We start from the raw sequence: 24924 nt of genomic DNA, 5'->3' as shown, positions 1-24924 counted from the left end.
TACATTGCATCCAGAAAGGCAGACGGTTCCACCAAATGAGCTCTCTCCCCTAAAGTGGTAACCAAGCATTTATTTAAATACAAACATTTAAAAGGTAGTCTGTTACACAGAGTTTTAAAGATCTTCAAATTGGTTTTTGACCAATATTACTAATAAAAAAGCGGGAAGGAAGGAGGATGGGTTTTTTCCCACACTATTCTAATTTTTATTAGATTTTTATATCTTTGGATGTAGAAGAATATATGTCTTAGTTTTCTACCTTCACCTATTTTTTTTCTAAGAGGATTCTGCATTCGTTGATGTTGCTCTCGTGGCAAATTTAGTTTCTAGAATTATTATTTATTTTTTTTTGTGCTGGTGTACTTTTGTGTAGGCTTATGGCTTTATATATCTCTCAATGACAGACCTTCTCTGTTTAGTTGATTGCCTGAAAATACTTTTACTTGTTTCAACTAGCCAGAATTTATCCCTGAGTCAGAGCATGAAAAGAAAAATGACACATTGGCATTTACAAAATCAATTATTCAGTAATTTTGTGGATAACGTTACATCCCAAATGAGAATCAAAGAAGCCGTGAGCATGTGAGTAGCTCTAAATTTACCTCCTGCTCCTGCTTTTCAGATTTTATGCAAATGTCACTATGGCTATGGCCTGTCGTGTAAACAAGGGAAAATTCCATTCAAAATGCACTAAAATTAATGGGGTGTGATACCACTCCAAGAAGTATACAGTGTGCAAAATACATGAACAACAACCAAAAAAATAGTGTAGATAAATTAGTGAGTGGCCAAAAACGTTAAGGTCTAAATCAGGTGATTTCTAACATCAAATACGTTTGAAGTAAGTTAGGGTTCTCTTTCCTGCATTCCATGCAAGCTTATAAATGGGGGAACAAGATTTCTGTGTTGTACAGTTGCTGAAGATTTTTAATTTAATAGCGTATTTCTATCCTAGGAAAAGGGCTGGGGAACTTCCCTAAGAGAAGGAGTGCCTTGTACCTGTAGTCTTTTTCGCTTAGGACACACTTCTTTTCAGTAAATTTGTAAAAATGTCCCACACAGACCTTCAGTGGTTCATGGGGAATACCCACAAGGTTGTTTGTCTTGATGCTAATCTACTTTCTTTGTCTAGTAATTATGACTTCAATGTCTGTTTAAGGCTCTTGACTGCATTTGCCTCAGATTTGTCTGCAGGTTTCAGGAAGGAGAACTAAACTGTGTCTAACTTGAATTATAACATCAAAACCTGTTTGCACCTGATGCATTACGTTTGTCACAGCAGTCGTGCATGGAGAGCCTACCCTGTGAGCTCCTGCTTCTGTGGGTGGTTGCGTTGTCAGTGGGACCGTTCACGTGGGCACTTGTTCCCTTTGTGAGTGTCAGCATGCTGGTTACATGAGAGGTCTACATCTCTTCCAGGGCATCATGAACGGTTATAAAAATTCTTTTGTTTACCTTCTGCATAAATCTTAATAGCATGATGTACAGTGTACTTGTTGGTAATTGAGTTTTCATCTAATTTCTGTGCATTTTTCCCCTTTACGTGAAGACCTTACCTGTTTGGAGCAGGATGTTTTTCCATAAAAGCTCCATGGTGAGTTCCCAGTTCAATCCCAGCATGCCTATAATTCATTTGCTGTTCTCACTAAAAATAACTCTGTGTTTAGACTTCTTAATTTGGGATATATTATATTTTTTTTCAAATTTGTTTACTGCATGGCTGATTCATAGGTGGAAGCACTGCGTAATTTCACTTTTAAACTGTGGATGTGTATTCACCATCAAGCATTGTCAAACAAATGCATTCACCTTTTCTTTTTGTCTCGTCTTTATTTTTTCTTTCTTTAACCTTTGAGGGAGCATTTAATTTTTAAGTAGCAAAGAAGCTGAAAAAATAAAATATTTTCCCAGCAGGCAAAAGTGATTGCAATATCTTTCCAAAGCAGGTCTCTTTTTTTCTGTATAGCTTCCCTTGTTACAGTAGCACTAAGTTCCTTGCAGACAGCAAACGTCGATGATGACCTCCCGATAAGCCAGATTAGCAATGAGTGGACGGTAGAGTATTGCAGTAAGAGAGATGAAGCAAGTAAAGTGGGCACTATGAAAATAAAATACAAAAAATGCTTATCACACCTGAGAAAAAAACAAACCACAGATCCTTTAAAATATGGATATTTGAAATAATGAAAGGTGTTGGTTTAAATGCGTAAAATTGCAGCATATTATAAAAGACAAAAGAAAAAGAACTCTTGAGTTGCATACAGTGCTAAGTAACCTCCAGTCACCTTTTCATAATGAGGTGAGGGTTAGGTGGTTGAAGCAGCAAGAATGGAAGAAGTTTGAAGGTCCTAAGGCTTCCTTACAAAATTTAGAAACTTTTAAGCAGGAGGCATTTTTTTTTCTTGTTGGTTCTTCATTTTAGCAAAGGGTACTTATCAGCTCTCTCTGTCAGTCTTTGCTAGAATATTTGTTTGTGGCTCTTGATTCTACTAATGGTAGTCTGTTCCTCTTGTATCACCCCCTTATGTCTCTGTCAAAATACTGTTTTCAGCAGAAGGAACTTGGTAAGAGCTTCATTAGGATGCAGAGTTCTTAGAGAATGGCAGAGGACAGCTAATGAAGGATATGTAAGCTATACCAAACACCAGAAAAGCAAAGGTACTAAACATGACACTTTTAAAGGAAATCTGCCATTTCCTTACTCCTGGAGAATCACTTCTACATGAATATTATGTGGGAAGGAGCTTATAGCACAGCATGGTATCTGGTTAGTGAAGCAGTCTTCCTAAGAACCATTTCTAAATGTAGTTTATGATGCATCGAAGTTTTTTTGTCTGATGCGGATCTAAGAACTGAAAAGGCTCTGGAAGAAGAGTTTTGAATGTGGATTGTCTTAGCAAATGGATGTACTGGTTGCTGCCTTCATAAAGCAGGCTCCCGGAGTTTCAGCAAAGCCAGGCAGAGAGGCTTGTCAACCAGAAATGATTTTAGATGGAAGCAAGATTAAAAGGCCTAGATTAAAGAGGGGAATATATGAAATAGACTCAAAAATCGTTGCCTGTCTTTCACAAGACTGTTTTGTGGTTTGTTTAATGCCGGTGCTAGCTCACAAATATGGTCTTTACTAGCCTACAGAGAAATTAGGATAAAAAACACACTTTGGGTGGGGGAAGAAATCATGTTGTTTCCATTAAAGTCTTAATGAGTCCTAAATTATGTAAACAAAATGAATGGAGATTTGACAGCTTACTGCCTGGTGAATAAAGGAGCCTACCATTTCTTTCTTGCTTTCTCTTGTTTTATTCATGCTTTGACAACTGGAAACATGTCTTTCTTTTCTTGTTTTAGGCACAAAGATAAATTAATTAAAATGTATTTTGAGACAGATAGGTTTTTTACAGACATTTTTTAATTGCAAATTTCATGCAATATTTTTCTCTGATACTTTTGTGGCAGCTTACATAGTCAAGATAAAACTTCCACCTTCCCAAACCGGATGTTTCCATTTCAGTGTGTTTATCTGTGGATTAATTGTGTAGTGACTTACAGATATGTGCCTTTGTTTTTAGGAATCTGACATTTTTGAAGCCTATTTATTGGTAATATAAAACCAAATAGAGGCTGCAGAGAACAAGAATCATCCTATTTTATAGATAATATTTGAATTTGTAAATAATTTTCTTAATATCATGTATGTGCAATTTATTTATTTTTTTAAACTCATGTCAGTTGTTTGAGTGTATGAAATTAAAGATGAATTTAAAAGCCAGCAGTATTTTGAGGGACATTGAGGAACACTCCATAGCTGTATTGTGTAGCCTTTGATTTTTCAGTAGTTGCCTACGGTTTTCAAAATGTTTTAATATTATTAATTCTTATTCTTTCTTCCATAAAGTGGAAAAATAATAATAAATGAAAACTGGTTAAGATATTATCATTAGTTAAAATTTTTATAAAGACATAGCATATTTTCAGAAGCTGTGGCAAAATTTAGGATTAGTTACAAAAGCCAGGGAGCGGTAGCACTGAATTGTTCCAGCAGCTCTTAATCTTTTCTTGTTGCATTGTCAGTATGAAAGTATGAAAGAACTTGAATGCTACTGCTGCAAGTTTTTGTTTTCTTAAAGAGATGACAAAATGATGTCTTAATTTTATTCAGTTTGTTGCCATCACTTTTTATGCTATTTCAGTAGAAAATGCTTACGTATGTTTTTCACTGGACACGTATGCGTCCATATCTCAGTGTTCCTGTATTTAAAATTGGAATAATCCTCCAAAATGAAGTTAATTAGTATCAGCAACACAGATTTCCCCAAATATCTTGGTATTTAGCTGGAGTTTGAGATAAATTTGACTTTAATTTGACAAAAGGGTTTTTATTGCTCTTGTACTACAGCTCATCTGTTGGGTCTCTCTCGTACGTACAGCGCTGCCCAGCCTACGAGCACCACGTTGTGTTGAGGCCGGAGGGGGATTGGTGTGGTGGGGCAGGGGGACACTTGTGGTCTCCTTCCCTTTTCTCCTCCACACGCTGATTTATTCGTTCTTCCTGCAGCAGAGCTCACTGTGAAATTGAAGGAACCCCAAACTGAAGGAAGCCCAAGTGTGTATTGCAGTTCTTTGGTCCTTTGCCATGCCAGGGCTTCTTGCAGAGGAGCTGCAGGGAGCAGCAAAAGCTTTCTGGAACCCAGGCCTGGGCCTGCCTGAGAGCCTCCATCTCTGCTTTTATGGGCAAGATCTGCTCAGGTGATAGAGGAAAAACCGACATTCTGCCCCACCCCACCCCAAGGGAGATAAGCAGAAAAGGTTCTTTTTCACAGATACACACTGGGACAGTTTGCCCTTTCTGCGTTATTTTTGGTTTGGGGATTTTTTTTTTTAACCACCTGCTGTAGGTTTCTGCACTGATAAAATTGGGATAAAAATACTGTGGTGTCTTGGTGAATTCTTGGTGTAGCTACACAGTTGGGTAGACTATGACAGGAAAAAGTCTACTTGACGTTTCATCCTCCATATGCCTTATAGTGCTGTTGTTTCTCAAGGTGCAAGATCAAAATTAAGAGAGTGAATGCTTTGGTCATCTTTTTTATTTGGTAGTGTTGATTCCCAACAACCTGCACTTCTTCCTGCATCATAACCACTTTTAGTAAAAAATATGGCATAATACTCTGAAAGTTAGCAATTGTGAAGATTCCTTTAAATTAACCGTTTTTAAAAGTGAGGCGAAATGTACCTTAATTTCAGTTCTTGGAATAATTTATGAAGTGCTGACAGGCGGAGAGCAAGTAAAGAGCAGGAGTTCATAGCAGAAACAAGTCATTCACCACCTACCTTCAACATTATTGTTTGGTTATCATTTATAAGGCTGAGAGGGTGTTTGCATCTACATAATAATGAGGATTTATAGTTTCCAAGTTGTTAAAATATAATGACATGAAAACAGATTTTTCTAATGGCATTACTGTTACGGAACGTAACTTGGCTTTTGAGATCCATTGAAAGAAAGAAAATTGAGTTGGAATGTATTGATGAAAACTCAGGGATTAAAGTTAGATGGTGGTAAAATGAAAGATTCTTTACTTGCAATAGTTTTCAGTGTAGAGTTGTTGACATCTCTGCACTCTTTTCAGAAATATGTAGAAACCAATATGATGCACTAGTAGGTCTTGGTTTTTGTTTTTAGCAGGACTAAGTTTAACCACATGAGTAATCGTGTTTTACAAGGTCTGCTCTTTCTGTCTACAAAACATCATTCTTGAATGGAAAATGTTTTGGCACCGAAACCAACACTTAAATGCGTGCCTTGAAAGATGTACATTTTAAAGACATGGTGTAAATAGAATGTAGTTTAGACCATTTCCTCCAATGTTGTTTATATCCGTATTTGGTTGAGCTTAGGTCTTTGGAGCTAAGAGTGTGCAGATCCCAGCAAAGATTTTGTAATTTATTGTTAAGAGTCCCAGATTCACTTCTGATTAAAGGCTTGAAGAAATGGTTGAAGTCATTATGTCTCTGTTGAAGCTTGCACGAGTTTGTAGGTGAGAATAGAATTTGCTCCCAGTTTTTTTTTTCCATTTTAAATTATTTTAATAATCTCAGATTGTGTTGTGTAAATATTCAGAATGTTAAGGATATCAGAATAGTATAGAAATGTTACTTTCAAGAGTTTCTAGGAGAAAGTGAATACAACTGAATCATATCTATACTCACAGTTTGCTTTGCATTAACTGAGGAGTAATGCTGTCCTGGATAGCCTTGTTCTACATTAAATACAATCATTTACTGAATGAAGTATAGATCAGTAAGTAACAAGATTGGCATTAGTGCATTCATTTACATTGTCATTTCTGCAGGAGTTACCAGTGTACGAATATTTGGGAGATGAGAACTAAAAATAGTTATTGATACACAATTTGTTACAAAACTGGTTAAAAATACGCTTTCTCTGGCAGATAACTATTAAAAGTGAGAGAAGTCTACTGTGAATTTTAATGAGCCATAAATAATAATATGTTAATATAAATTAAATATTCTAATATAGATTGTGAAGTGACACTGGAAACGAGGTAATATATTTATAGTCAGGAACTTTTTGGAACACAGATTTTTGACCCAGTAATCTGTAATTGCAGTTGTAACAGTTGGATATTAAGTGCTTTGTGGTGGTTCAATATCAGAGTTACTGACTATAAATTGCAATTGCTCTTTGGGGACGTTCTAGCTTCTCATGTAAGTGCAAGATCTTCAGGACAGGTCTAAGTCTATGAAAGTTCATCTGAATATTTCCATTGATTCTGGTTAGTGTAATGGAATTCCTTTTGAAAGGTCTTGTATTTGTGTTGTTGTTTTTTTTTTTTTTTTGCTGGTGGTGGTGTTTTTTGTTTTGTTTTGTTTTTAACTAAAACGTGACCATAGACTTGCCGTATGTGTGATTTATGGCAGGTAGCTTGGCTCCTCTGTGCTTCAGTGGGTCCATCTGTAAAAGTGGCTGAGCAGCACTTTACAAAGTGTTGGGAAGCTCAACTACAATTTTTTTAAATCCCTTTCAGAAACCTGGCTGAAAATACAGTGCAAGTGCAAACAATTAGTTTTTTTCTCCCATTTTCATGTGACCTCATTTCCAGTATGTATAGAAAAAGTATTTGCTGCTTCAAGTAGAAGGCAATTGTAAATGTTTCCAATTGCATGACAGTAATCAAGGAGGCTATGTGTTTTTAACCATATGCCATATTTTACACGTGTCACTTACTACAGCTAGTTGCTGGAGTTGTTGGAAGGAAATTAAGTGTTTGAGATCAGGGAGAGTTTTGCCACGTATTTCAGTGAGATCTGGCTTGAGCTTTAGGGGACCAAGATAAGTCTTTAGACAGGTACGGTCTCTGCAGCCAGGTGCAGAAGTTCTAGAGGAGCCCAGCTTGTAGAATAATCATAGTTTAGAATGCTTTTCTTACGTTATTTTTCATTAGATTGATTTGGGATATTAAGTCTTTTCCTGCTTCAGTATCCCTGTTGGTTCATTCTGTTGAACCACTTCACCCATATACAAGTAATTTGTAATTATCAACAAAAAAAGAGTATCATGAATTAAATATCATTATACTTCTGCATAGTGTTTGAATTGCTTTTTGCCACTTTAAAGTATTTTTCTGCTGCTAAAGTTCATAATACTGCAGTAATGTGTTTGCACATTCATATATACACACACTCTTGGGACTGAAGAGTATTACTTAAAAATGAATAAGAATGTGACAGTATAATAGAGGCTGATATACTGTGGAACAAGAAATTAATAGAAGAAAAAAGGAAAGGAGGGAGAGGAGAGGTAGCAAGAGAAGGGAGCAGTGAAACAGAATAAAAGAAAGGGAGATAACTTACAAAAATGGGAAAAAAATGGAACAGAGAAGGAATCATGCGTGAACTTCTCAAACAGCTTTTCCGTTAAGGAAAGGATGAAATCCAGGTGTAATTAACTAAGGAAATGGGCAGTGCTCTGAGAAGTTCTGAATTTATACAAACCAGAATATTGCATCAGATTCATGTAAGGAGCTGAAGAAGAAAATACAAACATGACATGACGTTTCAATGAAATAATTATAAACCACTACACCTGCTATATGCATATTGTGGAGTTTCAGATGAGAATTTTTCTTAATCTCTTTTTATCTGATATAATTGCTGATTTGTTTTAACATGTAGCACATGAGTGTATGTATTGTTTCCCTTTCCTTGTATCCTCCGCATGTTGTTCCCTCTTACCCTTTTGCCCATGTCACATCTCTTTTAATGGTTTCAGTGGCATCAGTACTGTGCCAGCTTATCAGCAGTCAATTTTACCATTATTTCTAAGTATCTTTTTAAAATGCAAGAAAATAATCAACCACCTAAATGACTGACCCAGCATCTATATTTTCATTCCCAAAGGACTTGTAATTATAAATGTTTATATTCACATAAGAAGTTGTTTCTATTGAATGCAAATATTCAATATTGGGTCTTTCAAACAGTCCAACCAACTCTTCATTATGAGCCAGTGCTGTTCTTCAAGTTAATGAGTCCAGTGATCAAGGGGAATTTGGAATCTATTATCCAGAAACACTAAGCATCCGTAAATCCTGCTAAATCTTATGGGAACTGCAGATATTCAGCACTTCTGAATTTATGTCTGAGAACGACTGTTAAGCAAAGGACATCTTAATTTCTGAGAATAAACTTTCATAATTTTATTTTCTTTTTTCCTTAAGCAAAACCAAACCAGCTCCACAAATTTCACCCAGTAAGTCTATGGGAGGAGAGTTTTGTGTTGCTGCAGTCTTTGGATCATCAAGGTCATGGTTTGCAAACAATCCAGGGCTGAAAAGAGAAAAAGGTAGGTATATTTCACATCTAGGATTTGCATTTAAATTTAAATGCCATGTTTTTTTCTCATTTTGTGGTAACTTGTGAGCATATTGGGTGATTTTGTTTCTGAAATTCCATATCAATGAAGATTTTTATGGGCTTGCAGTTGAGATAATTTAGGTAAATAGGACAATTTACAGGAAATTTTAATTAGCGAAATGAACCACTATGATTTATAATGTTATATATAGACAGAAAACAAACTTTGATAGTACAATCCAAAGATACTGTGTGAAGCTTCCCATAAAAAGCTGGGAGGTAAAGGTGAGATACCTTTGCTAAAGCAGACATGTTTGTCAATGTAGTTAATTGAATACATGTTGGTGAGAAAACATTCCACCTACTCTTACACGTGGTATTTATATTTCTCTGAAGCAAGGGAGAAATTAACTCTGCTTTGTATGATTTTCTCTTTGTCTCTCCAGGCCTTCCACTCCTTTTAATTCATATATTTTACCACAAGTTTATTAAGTTAAGTGACTTACAAGAATAAGGAGTCTACTATTTCTGTTAAAAAAATAATCTGTTTCTGCTCTTGTATTGCAATAAGATTTTCTTTCTTTTTTCAAACAGATCAATCGAAACAGTTTGTAGTGGAGTCACTGTATATTATCAGCTGCTACGGCAGCCTGGTGGAGCACGTATTGGAACCACGTCCACTCAGCACCGCTCCGAAGATTAGTGATGACACACCCTTGGAAATGATGACGTGCCCAAGAGCCAGCTGGACTTTGGTTAGGTACTTCATTTCTTTTACTTTTTTCTCCTTTTTGTCCAGAAAATGATTATGAATTCTTTCTTTGGAAGGGATGGATGAACCACACCATGATTTTCCCCCTTATTTTTATCCTACCGTTCTTCATTGAAAGTGAAGTCTCTCAAATTCGAGCCTGACTTAGGATGTGGTTCTGTTAGTGCTTCTATGTCTGATTGGGAGCTTGTCATTCAAATACTTCTGTAGACATGGAGCTACATGAACATGGAATAGAGATCTTTATCAACTGGTGATTTTAAATGATCGGACTGTACTTTTTTTTTTATAAAAGGACTAGAAACAATTATTTTAGTTGTGTATTGTATATTTAATTGTATATTTTAATTATTTTAATAGTGTTAAAATACAGAATTCTGCCATGAGACATGTGTGAGGTTTCCAAGATGAAGCATTGCAGAGTTAGGCAAGTTATCCTGTAAGTAGCTGAAGGTAGCATTTCTTGAGATAGTTGAAGAAATTATTCCTGACATGTGGAGGAAAGTAAACAAAAATTGATGAGAAACTGTTGTCAGTGCTTTTGATGTTTTAAAATATTTTTATATCGATTTTTCTTGGCTCCTATATTCCTTAGTGCTGCTTATTGCTGGACTAGATTGATCAATACTTGATTTACCAAGCTATTTAGGAATGGCCCACCCTAATTAAAATTACAACACAGACTTCTAGACCATTATTGTTGAAATGAGTAGGTTGTAATGGAATTGAAAATTCTAATTGGATCAATAGTCCATAACTTTACACAGCTTTATTTTCACAGTTTGTAAATGCTCAATGACTTTACAGTATCGAAGCAATGCTAGTTAACAGAACAAAAAAGTTCCCCAGGTTCCGTTGTGTGTTTATATTAAATAACGTTAGCATGACATACAGCGGTCCTAAACGTATTTACCAGCTTAATCTAAAACGCCTTCGTCATTTTTTGTGCGCAGTATATGCTGCCGTCAACAAACAACTATTGTCTTTTCTTCACCGTCTGCGCGATTTGGTCATGCTGCTCAACTGCCTGTGGTGTATTTCAGTGTTTGAACAAGCTAATTTAAATAATTACAAACATTTTCTGAGCTTGTATAGATAATTATATGTGATGACAGAAACACTGATTTACATTCTCTGTATTAGCTTAAATATTAATAGTCTTGTGTTTTACCTCAGAACTCCTCAGTGGAATGAACTCCAACCACCATTTAATGCGAACCATCCACTGCTCCTGGCTGCAGATGCAGTACAGTACTACCAGTATCTTCTTGCTGGCTGTAAGTAGCTGACAACTTTTTGTCTTCTGTGCAAGTTCTAAGCTGAGTGTGACTTTCTGAAGCAGTTTTTCAGCCTGCATTCCTCAAACAAAATGGCAGCAGTTGTCCAAGACAATTTCTAAAAAGTCCTTGTGAATGAACTAGCAGGGGCAGTGCTTTTGTGGGAGATATCATTGAAATGTGATGAAGATTTAGAGACAACTTACCGTGAAGGATGAAATCAGTTTATTTCAGAAATATAGCAGTGTACTGGCAATAATATAATTACAGGAAGGTAAAATGTTTCTGCGGTTTTCCATTATAAAATTCCACAGGGATAAAAGTAGCTCTTTTTACAGGTTAAAATAACACCTTAAAAGCTGAGGTTCAGTGAAGAATTTTTTAAAATGAAAACATGTAGTTAAGTATTCATGACAAAAGTCCAGAAAAGGATAGTAACTGTTTCTTTCTTTAGATAATTTTATAATTACAGAATTTTGGTAGCCAGGCTTATAATAAAGTTTACTAACTTTAAATTTTGTTATCTTATAAAATTCAATACTTTTTGTGCTTCTTTGCAAACAAGCCAAAAAGTTCACCATTTTGTGAACTAAATGCTCATTTACCATATACATATGGAATGTACAATAAGTATTTACGTGCATAAACTTTATAGTGTGTGCTAGAAATAATGCTCTGAATTTCTTTCCTTTTTTTTTTCTTTTTTAATAATGTACCAAAATACGTATGTTGTATTAAAATACAGTAAGCTATAGAAGAAAGGACATGGTAGGGCACCTCCTGACTGCTAACTTATGTTGAATAAATGCATGTTGCGTTAGAAATTGGGAAGTGGTAGGCACACCTATAAGCAGGTATGTAGTAGCGTAGATCTGAGTGCATCTGTGCAGCAGGAACATGCATTTGTTTCAGTACGTATTCACCCTCAGAAAGGAGCTTCTTGTAACCAACTATATTAGCAATGAATAGCAGATGTAGTTTCTTTGTGATACGAATCAAAGTTACGAGGCTACCACATAGGCAAAAAGTGAGTGCTTGGCAGGCCTTGCAGGTGTGACCATTAGGTGCCTTAAAGTCTTCAGGTTTTCCTCCTCTCACTTCGCTTGCTTTTAGCCATTTCCTCTCGTGATTTCTATATTCAGTGACAACCGAGTGCATCTGCATTTTCCCAGTCCCCTGGAAATCCTGATTCTGGCTACTTCCAGACAGGGTCTCAGGCAACTGCTTCCCTCTGGAATAGAAGAATATTAAGTCAATAGCAAGTCTCTCCTTGTTTAACTAGGGTGTAGTCAAGTTGAAGTGATAAAACAGTCAAAAGTTTCACAAGGGAACAACTCTTGGCATATGCAGAGGTACTCATGGGGATATTGGGCGCTCTGCGCAGGTGTCAGTGCAGCTAACCCCAGCATGTTATGTGACACAGGCATTTAAAATGCAGAGTGGACACCTGGGTCAAAAGGCAGTATGTCTGAACGTGACTGGTGAAAGCGACATTGGCACCAGATCAGATGTGGTACTTCTACCTGTCCATCTGTTGCATGGTCTCAGAGCTCAAAATGTGGAAAACAACAAGGCCAGGTTCCTCCTTTTTCCAGGCTGCTTAGAAAAGGGAAGAAAACTCACAGTGTAGAAAATAATCTGAAGAGGTAATTAACAGCAACCAAAACCGAGTGAGCTGTGCATGTCTATCAGATTTTTTTTCTAGATTTCTGTGTTATTTTGCTTTCACATGCAGGTATGTAAGTTGTGCTTTGAGATGAAAGGTCATTGCAAGGATGCGTGCTGGTTGTATAATAATTTATGATGTAAATTTAAAATAGATCACTGTTTCTAATGAGTATGTCTAAAATCAGATGCGCAAGCCTATGCCTAAATTTTTGTATAAATATTTTGAAGCATTGAGTACAATCGGGTCAACAAATACATTTGTAGTTTTTATCAAAGCCTTTGATCAAGGACTGTCAAAGTCCTATTGACAACAGAGCATAGGTCTAATTTCATAATGTAGCTTAAGGTAACTGCTGCCACGCAGTCTGCTTATGTTGCCAGTGATTCATTTTGGTATTTATATATTTGTCCATTGCTTATGCACCTGTTGCTGGTGATGGCATTAAATGATAATGGCGTTTTATGATAATGAGATAAAAAAAGGCATACTTAGGTTCACTCACAGAAACTGCAGTGTTTCAAGAAGTCACGTTTAGCTAGGCGTATTTGTGAGGAAAAACATCATCTGTTTTCTGCCACCAAGGAGGTGGAGTTAAGACCCCATTCTAGCAGTTTTCTGTAATGTATATCCTGCCGTCCTGTTAGTAGTTAAAATATCTGTGTAAGACAGAGTGTTCGGACAAAAGGATACTGTCTGTTGCTGTGTGCATTTATTGTTCTTTAGGGCTGTCGGGCCTCCTGCTTTGCAGAATTATCTAACAACCAGACTATCAAACTTAGTGTCTTCAGGGAAAACAGCAATACTGAGTCATCTTGAAACGCTCTCCAAAGCGAGCTTTAATTCACAGATGCTTGCTATGTTTGTGAGTCCTTGCAGCTTGTCTGTTTAGGCCACATTCCTTTCTCCCCCTCCCCAGATTCTGTGCTCTAGTTGATGTCTTTCTCTTCCAGACTGTCTTTCAGCTATGTCTCCTGCAGACTGTCAAGCATATAAATATATAAATTACTGCATGTCGCGTGCAGTTATTGCAGTATAAGTCCAAAAGCACAGAATGCTGTCTGGAGAATTTTGGACACTTAGTACAAGTAGTTTGTATACTTCTGGGTTTCAGTTGAAATTTAAGTAATGTATAGATACTGTCTGAACAAAAGCCTTTCTGTGAGCATTAATGTTCGTATACACAGACACGCTTATCCCACCTCCTGAAATTAGGGATGGATGAGGCTCACTTTGTATATCATTAACAGCCCAAGTACCATGCGATTCAAGTATTTTTGTACTGGAATCTTTTTAATGGAAGAGGAATGAGCGATTCTAACAAAATACTGAATTTGTATTATTTGAATTACAGCGAACAATTTTAATTTGGGTTTTAATTCATTTAGAAGGAATTATTTAAGATGAGTGTGGAATGTGGAAAAATACTGAATAATAAACACTAGAGACAAAAAAAATAGAGAACATAGTAAAAATAGCATTAACAGAAATTTGTGTATATGTGATCCTCTTTGAAGTTTTATTTGTCTTCTGGATTTGTTATATCTCAAGCTACTCAATGAACTTTCTGAAAAAGTGGAGTCAAAACAGGATTCACACAAAGAGTCCAAAGCACCTGTTAGCTTTCCCCCCACTAAATACACGCTAAAACGAAGTTATCTGGCTCTGCTTACCTGTAGTAATGTAATGAGTTGACATTAGCTGCAGCCTGTGGTTTGATGTGCTATCACTTCCGTCAGTAAGTTTAATTGCCAGCAAATGGCTAAATAGGAGGTTTAGGGTGAATGTTACATCTGTCTGCCACGTTAGTGGTAAGAGGAATTCTGGCGCCGTTTCAGGGTCACTATTTGTATCTGTCTATCAGAGGTAGAATACAGCGGTTTCTCTCAGTTTCTGTATAGCATTTCTGCCAATTGTTTGGCTCCATTAAGTGTGCAGGGGAAATAAAAGCCTGAATGACCAAGTCACAAGGGGGTATAGATAGACCCTTTCTTTGTCCACACTCAGAACATTGCATTAGGTCTCATTATCCATTTATAATAAGTGACCTTTGCCCCCTGGGTCATTGAAAAATACTCAGTGTGCTTTTTAGCACAGAGTACCTCTGTCAGCAGACGGACAGAACAATGAAACGTCTGGCAGTCTGCTTGGAGGGCTATACTTTGCAGGTTTTCATAAATATGCAGGCTGATGCCAAAACGCAGGACCAAAATCTGTTTTAGTCTCTGAAAAGTATGAAGCTGGCCACTAAGTTCTTGTAATAAAAAAAAAGAAGGTTTCAAAAATAGTGCATTTAGGTATTTAGTTAGACATAGCTCGGCTTTTAATATTTTTAAAGGTTTTTAAAATTACATTCACAGCTAGTGAGGAAGTAACAAGGAACCATTGTTTGAAGAAGTATTTTGTACAAGTGTCCAAGACCTTTATCCCAAGGGTATTCGTAAGTGGATTAGCACAGCTGTTTGATTGCTTTGAGGTCATCTGTGACATCTGCTGCAAAAACCTGGATCAGAGTATGCAGTTTGTGTCTACCTGAGCGCTTTGTTGCAGCCAGGGCTGGTGCGAGAGGTGAGAAAGTGGGTAGCAGGAGATGTGAACTCTTCTCCAAGTTCATAGCTCGAAAGTGAACTTATATTTTAAATTCTACAACCTGCTTGTCCTGCTTATGTTTCAGGCTTTTTGCAGTTGGTCAGAGTGAAAATAAGTCTTGAGAATCTCCTTAGCTTCTTGTGGAGCAGATTTCAGATTTGCTCTTATTTTTGTAAGAGTTCATTGTGGAAGCCTCAGATATATTACAACCTCCAGGTCTTCCGTGTGGGGTGTTAGTTGCTAGATGCTTCTCTCCTACCCTTGTCAGGTTTAACACGTAGTATTTTATCTTATTTGTGTCTCTAGCATTCACTTTTTATTTGCCTGTGTTCTGTGCAACTCATAAATCTAATCACATCAAAGGAAGGAAACATAGTCCTATTTTATTCTTGTTGTATTTTTTTCTTAAAATATAAATACCTTCACCTGGTACAGTTAGACTGACACTCATAACAAACATGATAGCAGGAGGAGAGCTGTGCAGAGCACTGCATGCAAACATTGGAGGTATCTGTACTACAGGTACCTGAAACATGGATGACTCACATGTTAATGAAAAAAACCACCTCAAAATCAGAGCAAAAGCTCTCCCCCAAAAAAGTATTGAATAAAATGAATTTATTATTTCTATCCTCTGACTCTGGAAAGGGCACCTTCACATTCCTGGCAAGAGTTTTGACTCATCAGGACCAATTTTGTGGAGACAACCTGCAGTTGTCAGAAGCAGGCCAGTGACAAGAATTAATATATTAACTGGTATGCAGTACTCTTTGACAAATTGCTTACTAAATACATCAAAATTGATTGGACATTCTGTGTTTAAATTGACAAATGACTGCATTAGGGGAAGGAGGGAAATCCATTAATTACAGCTGCCCTCAACCATAGGAAATGTAATCGTATAAATATAGATTTTGTTAAAACAAAAGTCTCTACTTTACTATAGTGTTGCTGGTAAGTGTACTTGCACCTCTTTGCTATTAAACCTCCAATAGGAGGTTTTGAAGACAGATCTTTGCAATTGGCTTTTAAATAATCAAAGACCATTTCTGTTGTGTTAAAAGGAATGATGCAGTGTTTTCTTTATCCCACTCTGACCACTTCTGGAAATTGTGCTGCTCTCTCAGAAAAATGGACATGTAGCTGAGGCTTCTGCTGTCTCATTAATTGCTTATTGTAAATGCTATGTAATTCATATTTCACAATTTTAGGATTTGAACCAGTACTCTGTATTCTCGTTCTTTGTTCCTGTTCTGGTCTCCAAGTAATACTTCCATGGCTGTTACTTATTTCTGAGTAAGAATTTGCACTTGAGTTAGGCCTGAAGATATAATCAGTTTTATAGACTTCGTTAAGGGATTCCTGGAAAGATTAAGGTCTACATTTATGGCTGCCTTTGACTTTTGGGTGTTACAACAGATTTTCATTTCTAGACCAACTGTTAGGCATATCTTGCATTTTACTGAAAATGGCTTTCATTAGAAGTCAAACTTAATAACTCTTCATTGTCTTCAAAGGGAGGGGTTTAACCTTTCTTCATTGTTTGTTTGGGGTGGATGATAACACACTTTATACAGATAATCTGAACACTGACATCCTGTTTGCACTTCCTGCTCCCTTGTATGAAAGCTCTGCACCCTGAGCAAGACTTTTGTTTCTAAGCAACATTGTGGTTCTTTATTGCCTATTTTATATTCCTTCCATACATTCCACTGATGGAAATAAAAATTCCATGCATCTAACTAGTGAATGCTGTGCAGTGGAAAGTGGGACTCAGAATAAGAGTAGAAAGTGTATTAAATAACTGTGAATATGTGCTATGAAGACAGATACTATGAAAAACAAGCTGTGATGCACGTAATCATAGCCACAGTGCTGCCATTTGAGTTAGGCCGCGCAGGTACAGTAAGGAATCTGGTCATTCTGGTCTGCAGGCCTTTTTCTGTGTGCAGCAGAGCACAGGATGGCAGCCAGGTAATAACAGGCTGATGAACTGGGACTGGTGATTAGTCGCAGTATTCCACTGCGTCTCAGCCTTCTACCTCTATTTTTTTCTTGCACTCTTTTCTATGTATGTATTTAATAGTGTGTTCATTCTCTTGCTGATGTGAAAGAGTATCTGTCACGGTACATGCCACATACTATATATATATTTATATGTATGTATCTGTAGTGTGTGTGTGTGGATAGTATGGTTTGCGAGGCAAGAGCTGCATCTCGCTGTGTATATGTTCAATGTCTGTCACAACAAAGCTCGATTTCAAATAATAAAACTGATCACAACCAGAGCCTGCTCTGTAACCACAATTATGCTATCATGTAGTTACGAGGTGTTCAAAGCCTTCTTGCTCTGTTCCTGAGACCTCTCTGCGTGGCTGTGGTCAGACACGAGTTGGGCTGGAGGAGGCTGAGCAGTTGGTGCTCGCAGCAGCCCATCGGCGTCTCTGCTGGTGGTACTGGATCTGAAGCAGCACTGGTGGCACTTCAGAGCACAGTTGGCCAGTTCCACATAATCTGCCGATGAAGGCTATCTAAACAAAGCTCTCCGACCTTACGCTGAAGTGGGTGAAGCCCACTTGAGTTTATACAAGCTGCTGTGCTCTGAACCCTATAGAGGGGTTGGAGCAAGCGCTACTGGGTGCGTTAACATTTAAACTGCCATAATTTTTATGCACCGATCATATGAATGTTGTCTAAACAATGCACCTGTACAGCACAGATGAGGGCCTGTCCACAAAATTGTGTCAATTGAGTGGTCTGGGCTTAAATCAGCAGCTGCAAGACCCAGCAAAGCACACGCAGTTCATGGAGGTTTGGAGTGACAGAGGAAAGATTTGCAGAACTAAGGACAGTCTGAAGGGAGGCGGGGGTGGAGGGTGCTCCTTCATCTGTGCTGAGCAAATGTACAAACAGCCTTTCGGTACATTGAATGATTCTGCCAGGTTTTTCGACCCCTACTCTCAGCAAGAGTATTGCAGCTAACCGCGTTAGCTGTTAGAGCAATAGACTTAAAGATGGGAAACAGCGATGTGTTGTTCGGGTATTTTGTGTACGGCCAGCACACAGCTGAGATTTCGCATACTTACTTGAGTACATATGTTTAACTTTATTATCCAGATGGGAAATTATATATATTTTTTTTATATTTTCTGGATTCTCAGATTGCCATTATTATCCTTCCTACTTGAAATTGTCTCTAGCTAGTGTATCCTTTTCATGAAATTGTAATTTGTTATTGCCATGCAGTAAATGAATTTCCTGGATCTGTGCATCAGTAGCTTATATGGAGTTGTTCAGATGTCCTGAAAAGTCCAGATCTTTGTGGAATGATATATAATTCCTTGAAATTTTGTAGAGGACTTCTTTTATATACAAAAAAAAACAAACACCAAAACTAATTTCAGAATTTTAGAGAACTAATTATTAACTGCAACACTGAAACAGGTTTGCTGTAGTGTTCTCACAGATTCTTCTGTTCAGCATTTCAAATTAAAATAAGCCTAGGTCCCACCACTCCTTCTCTTCCCTATGCATTTCATTGACTTCATAAAAATATCTAAAAATACATTTTATTTTTATATTGTCTGATTTGTTAAATTTTGTTTTGTATTTTCACGATATCAACCACAGATTACTGAACAAGTATACTGTTTCCTTTTTTTTTTCTCTGAGTATTTGGGTTTTCCTGGCAGTAGTCACAAACAGTGAAAATGGAATTTTCAGGTTTGCTTCTTACATTTCAGGGCATAACAGATTGCAAGCTAATCTGGATCACCTTCCTGCTCCAAAAAAAGATGTTTCTAATGAAATTGTAGTTCATGGTCTTTTTTTAAGGGGAAGCTAAGTTTCCCTAAAATTTTAACCTGTACTTCCTGCTCCCTACAGGAAACAGGATTAAGTGGTAAAGGGAAGCAAATTTAATTTCTGACTGAGCATTGGACTGATTGGGGTAAACAGAAACAGGTCAGGTATCATTCCATGAAAGAGCTGCATCATTGCATATGAGCAATGTACTAAATCCTGATATGTTCTTCAGCCATAATTGCTGTTTGTGAAATAATATAGACAAAGTGGATAAAAATTAACTCTGTAGGGTGTTTTGGAGGCTGCCAACCTGTGTCAGTTTTTTGATATATATACATGGGCATGTGTATGGCTTCGTCAGATTACTGAGGACTTGCCCATCTTAATCCGTATTTTATATACTAAATGCTGGAAACAGCACTGCATATAGGAATTAAAATACTTTCAGATGTGTACAAACAACAATAATGAACAAGGGCACATGCTGAAACAGTTCTTTACTATTCTTACATGGTCATCTGGAACTTCTTAGAGAGGGGTCCATCAACACGAAGGGGTCAGTTTTCAAAGCAGTGTACAGGGATTTAGCCGCGCGACTCCTATTGACGTTAATGGGAGTCAAACGGGTAAATCCCCATGCACCGCTTTGAAAATTTACTACTAAGCCTCTTGACTTCTCACTACATACTTTGATTGTAACAGTAATCCATGGTTAACATAATTTTCCCGACAATAATGTCAAACATACTTTTGAAGTCAGTGAATTATAGAAATAGTTACCTCTTCCATAATTCCTTAAAGATGGCCATCAGATGGATTTCACCACAGGTTTGTGCAGTTGAAATTATTCTTTAACTCAGGACAGAATATATAGGTTATCCTTTGATACAGAACTGATAGTCTGCTCACAGTCTGAGTATTTAAAGTGTTGAGCAGCCTTAAGGTGCTCGGTACTGGGAGTAATATCAGGTTCTAGCTCTGCCCAGATTTAAATGCTTATTGTACTTCATGGTTTTCCTGTGGGAACTTAAGACAAGGAAGGGACTTGAACACGATGGAGATTCACCTCTCTTGTGGTGCGACCAAGAGTAACGGTGTTGTCTGAATACCTGATTAGTACTTTTTTGGGGAAAAAAAATCCAGGCTGTCGGCTGTCAAACCAGTGTAAAGTAAGGAGCAAGTAAAGCAGTCATCAAAGCTGGAGAAAACCTAAGGAGAACTCATATCCTGCTTGCAGTCCTGACTATTCCTTTAAGATTAAAGTGCTGATACAGAGAATGGATGGTCTATAAAGCACCTAATAAACTATGGTCAATATACAAATAACGAATGAATAAATCTGTAAGTCAATTGATGTTACGAAATAACTGTTAGGCTGGCTAAGTTACTGATTTGTAGATTTTTTTTAGTGTAATTTTATGATGTTTATGCGTATAAGAATATTAGAAACAGTCATAACATTAGAAAAAAATTGACGGGAGAGAAGTTTTGGGTGAAAGAGTATATTTTAATTTGCACGGAATCCTCCTGCAGAAGTTTACATGCTGAAAAATGCATTAAAAACAGAACTTTGTTCACTAACATATAGCCACAAGTAAAAATACATAAAGCATATCACCAAACTACAAACAGTTTATTTTAAATGTGGCTGTAAAATTGTGTCTAAAAGCAAAATCTGGTTTTCACTTTACTGTCAAACTTGAGCAGAGGTAGAGCCAGCAGTCGTAGAGCTACGTGCTGGAAGGGCAGGCGCAGGAACATGCGTGCAGTGAAACTCTGTCAGCGGTTGTTGGACTCGAATTGCATGGAAAGGCTTTGCTGAAGCAAGTCACCCAACTGCAGAATAACAAAACCGACCTCTGGGGAAGTGAGATCCTATCTGTAAGAAGGAAAAGAGGTGGACCTGTTGGTTTTGAGGTGGCGCCATGTAGACCTAGACCAGAACTGTCACATTCTACTTGTCACGCGTAACGTGATGTAACCAATGCGCCAGTAGTTCCAGAGTAGCATGAAGTAAATCATTCAGATTGTGGAGTTTAATTTTAAAAGAAGTAATCCTGAAGCTTGTTGACAAGCATGTGATTACCTCAGGTCTCTAAGCCACTTGTGATCATTTTAGATGTAACTTAGGAATCACAGAAAAAGCATCAAAATCAGATGTTTGTGTGATTTATATGAAACCAGGGGGTATGCGATGTTTAGTTTGTATACCTGTTTCCCTTGCACGTAGATGAAGGACAGGCTTTGGCCTTGATGAATTAGTTAAGAGCACATTGTTTCTGTTTCTGCTAGATTACAGAATCTTATTTTAAATGATAAATTCTGTGTTTTCAGTTGAAATAAAGGAAAGTTTTCTGGGTGTCTGCATGCATGTGTGTATGGCAGGCAGCACAGAACAAATAGTCTTTATAGTCTGCAAATGCCTTTGTTTGCTCTTAATTTGGACAAACATACATCCTTTAGAAAAGAGCACATTGGGAATTTTGTATATAACTCTCAATTAAATTGAATTGTGTAAAGCTTATTTATATAAATGAGAAAATTAAAACCTTTTGGTTCAAGAAGTACACAAAACTAAGTAAAACTAATGATTTATTGTTCACAAATTAAAACCATAAGTGTGCACACAATTGAGCCGTAGTGTTTCTTTGTTCCAACACTTCTGTGCTGCTGAAAGATGACAATTTATAATTTTTGAATGAATAATGATTTGTCTTAGGTCTAGGTATTTATTGTATAATTATCCCGTCTGTGAACAAAAGCACTCTTTGTTAATTCCAATATTCGCCAAACATGTGTATTAGTGTAGGTCTTGCTTACGCACCAAGAATGCCTATGCAAATTATTCCTAAGCTTAATATAAATTGTTTGTTTTATTTATCACTAAATGTCATGGCAAGGTTTCAAAACAATTTTTTTTTTCATACTTAATCATTGAACTGTGTGAATTGGGTCCTAGAGTTTCAGAGGAACACCAGCTCAGATGTACTTCAGCCTTTGTTTTGGCTTGTGAAACTTTTGTCTCTGCAGTCATTTCTGTGCAGTTTTCCTAGCACTAACAGTTATCACCCAAGTGACTATATTGGTAATGTTTTTAGACCCTTGCCTTTAATGATCTTCGCTATAGTAGTAACATTAATCATGTTACTGCACAGAAAGATGCTTGTGGATTATTTTTATTTATTCATTCATTCATTTATTTATTTATTTCCTTATATATTTATTTTAACTTTACCTTAGAGCATTGGTAAGCACTTGCACCTTTTATTTTGAGGGATGAAAATGAAGGGACCATGTTCAGGTCAAGAAAGAAGATGAAGAACAACAGTTTTCACTCAGATTCTGATTTTCCTTAGTTAAAGGGGGAAAGATTCAGTAGAGATAGTCAGAATAGAGGGATAGATAGGAATATATTCCAGGTTTAGTGTTGATGTAGATCACTTTTCACTGGAAGAACAGAGACTGAAGTCCCCAGTAGCACTTTTGAGCAGCTCAAAGGTGATTTTGCCTCTTACCAGATATTTATGACAAAGCCCTGATTTCTGCAGTGTGTAGCACTCCAGTTTTTAAAAGTGACTTTGAGTGCATGCAAGCTTGCTTATGGTTTTTGCATTTATGAATGAGCCTTGGAAACTCGTGTTATGCTGCATAGATAAAAATTGTATGTTTTAATTCTCACCTTAGATTTTTAATAACTGTTCATTTTTTTCGTTGTAGTTTTTTTCACTCTGCAGGTACTTGAACAAATTCCTCTGTTTGCTCACTTTTAAAGTAAACAGAGTTGTGTTCTGATATTTGATATGTGTTTGTTCCAGATGATGGAGTAAGCATAGCAAGAAATTAAAAATTGGCATAGCTCAGACACAAAGCATTGGATTTATTGGCACTTGCAATTGCCAATAAAATATCTCTGTGCAAGAAGGGCTTGCTCCTTGTCTGTTTGTGACACACATGACTTTTTCCCAATGAAAGAGAAATTACAAGAGTGCAAGAAAAAGTACTTGATACAAAGCCATTGAAAATTTTGAATTTTGAATTATTATTGTGTAGCATTATAGTGAAATTCTTTCAAAATTGAAAAACTGTATGTTACAGCGTAAGAATATTTGCACTGATGTGTATGAAGCTGTCGTATTTTCAAGTTGGAATTCAGTTTTTTAAAAAATTAGGCAAGAAGATAAAATAGTACTTTTAAGCCAATTTCCTGGAAATGTCCCTCCAAACTTAAATTAATCTCATCCTGGAACTGAATAGTTGATAACGATGCAAGAGGTGTGTGACCCAGAAATGCAGAAAAAATAGCTTTTGGATTTTTAGGACATAATTGCTCCTGTAACTTCAAGGCCATTTTTAACTTGAAAAAAAATGACTGTATGTATATCTATAATAAGCAGTATAGCAATGGCAAATCTCCAGCAAGGATCACTTGTCTTATAAGGTCATATCTCACAAAATGCTGCATGCTCCCACTAAGGGCAGTGGGAGTTGAGCGTGCTTTGCCTGTGGTAAGGCTGGGACCATCATTATGGGATCCTGCTATCAAAACCAGACTCTTTTTTAAATGCCTGCTTTTGTGATAGGTGTGGTACATAAATGCTATTTTATTAAATAGCAAAATAAATTACTGAGGTTTGACCTCAGCTGAGGCTTTATCACTGTTGCCCTGCTGGTGAACTCGAAGGCAGAGCTTTTCTGTGGAATTCAGCATGTCGTCACTTTTTGGTAGAAAGAGTTAATGCTGCAGTCCGAAGCTGCACTGAAGTGGGTGATCACGAGACTGATGCAAAGCTGGAATCGTACAGGAGAAGGCAATACGGTATAGGACCAAAACTGTTGCTAAAATTGAATTTTGTTTCTTTTTTATTGTCAAGCTGTCTTGAATATCCAGTAAAATGTAGTGTTCAGCTTGCCATAAGAGTATTATTGCACAATGGAGAAATAGGGTGACAGAGCAGTGTGGATGCTGCTCCCCAGGCCAGCATTTTTGCTGCTAGTCACTGGATAGCAGTTTCCCGAATCTTGACAGCTCTAGTACTTGCCCCTGGGATAGAAGGAACAAAAAAAAGTTCAGAACAGTCCATAAAGTTCCCGTTGGTTTGAAAGCAAAAACATCTGCTAGAGTCATGAGCAGTTTGTTAGCGGCGCTCGATAGCAGGAAAGCTGCAGTCGATCAGCTGTGCCCTCAGAAACAGGCGTTTCTGCAGTCAGCGCGATTTATGGTCGGGGAGTCGGGAGATATGGGGAAGATTAGGGCAACAGCAAAACGTGTCAAAATAATGGCTTTGTTTCGTTGGTTTCAAATATAAACTTCACCGGTAAGGGGGAAGTATGGACGTGTCGGTTTCATATTAAGGTATGTACTGTGAATCGTCAGCAGTTTGTAACCCAGGACGGTGTGTGGATTGTCTTAATGCCAAGTTTGATACGGGCTAGAGAGACCCATCTGTAAGTCACGGAATTACATCTGTCACTGCAGTCATGACAGAGATGAATAGTTTCTATATTACTTTGAAAACTGACGAGCACACAGCGCTGCAATAACGCCCGGAGCTGCTGAGGCGCGTATGTGGGCAGGCCCAAGGCTCCTGAGGCACCCCTGGGCCTCGAGCTCGCCTCAGCGCGCGACGGCGGCAGCCATTACAGGTGGCGGCTTCCCATCGTGACCTCTCGTGAGACTGGGCCTCTCTCTCTCTATATATATTATAGACTGGGCCTCTCTCTATATATATATTATCCTAACGTATTACACTTCTGTTGTGTAATAAGCTAGGCCCAGATCTGAGTAGGGTATATTGCAGCTTTCAGACCTCACTACAGTGTGGAGGTGTTACCAATGGCTCCATGGCTGAGGTTGCGTTTAGATACCCACTTAAAAAAACAGGATGGAAATCCCTTTTTTTTTCATATAATATATGGATTTATGAAAAGCCTGTGCTGTT

General features: G+C 37.4%; 1 protein-coding gene across 12 annotated transcripts in view; it reads left to right on the top strand.

Annotated features, from left to right (window-relative positions):
* Positions 1-24924, top strand: part of BCAS3 (BCAS3 microtubule associated cell migration factor) — a 357486-nt gene that overhangs the window by 136161 nt on the left and 196401 nt on the right. For 10 of the 12 annotated variants that reach the window (XR_010825687.1, XM_066979604.1, XM_066979599.1 and 7 more), the window contains exons 17-20: positions 1550-1594; positions 8742-8866; positions 9472-9637; positions 10826-10926. Coding sequence is in view for 11 of the 12 variants with exons in the window: in XM_066979604.1 (XP_066835705.1) it covers positions 1550-1594; positions 8742-8866; positions 9472-9637; positions 10826-10926 (437 nt within the window). In the remaining variant the exon portion in view is untranslated. The remainder of the gene's footprint in view (positions 1-1549; positions 1595-8741; positions 8867-9471; positions 9638-10825; positions 10927-24924) is intronic. The other 2 variants (XM_066979600.1, XM_066979597.1) reach the window with 1 other exon arrangement.

This window comes from Anser cygnoides, chromosome 18 (assembly GCF_040182565.1).
Source record: "Anser cygnoides isolate HZ-2024a breed goose chromosome 18, Taihu_goose_T2T_genome, whole genome shotgun sequence".
Classification (NCBI taxonomy): domain Eukaryota; kingdom Metazoa; phylum Chordata; class Aves; order Anseriformes; family Anatidae; genus Anser; species Anser cygnoides.
The sequence above is the reverse complement of the archived record's forward strand: the minus strand, read 5'-3'. Positions and strand labels throughout refer to the sequence as shown.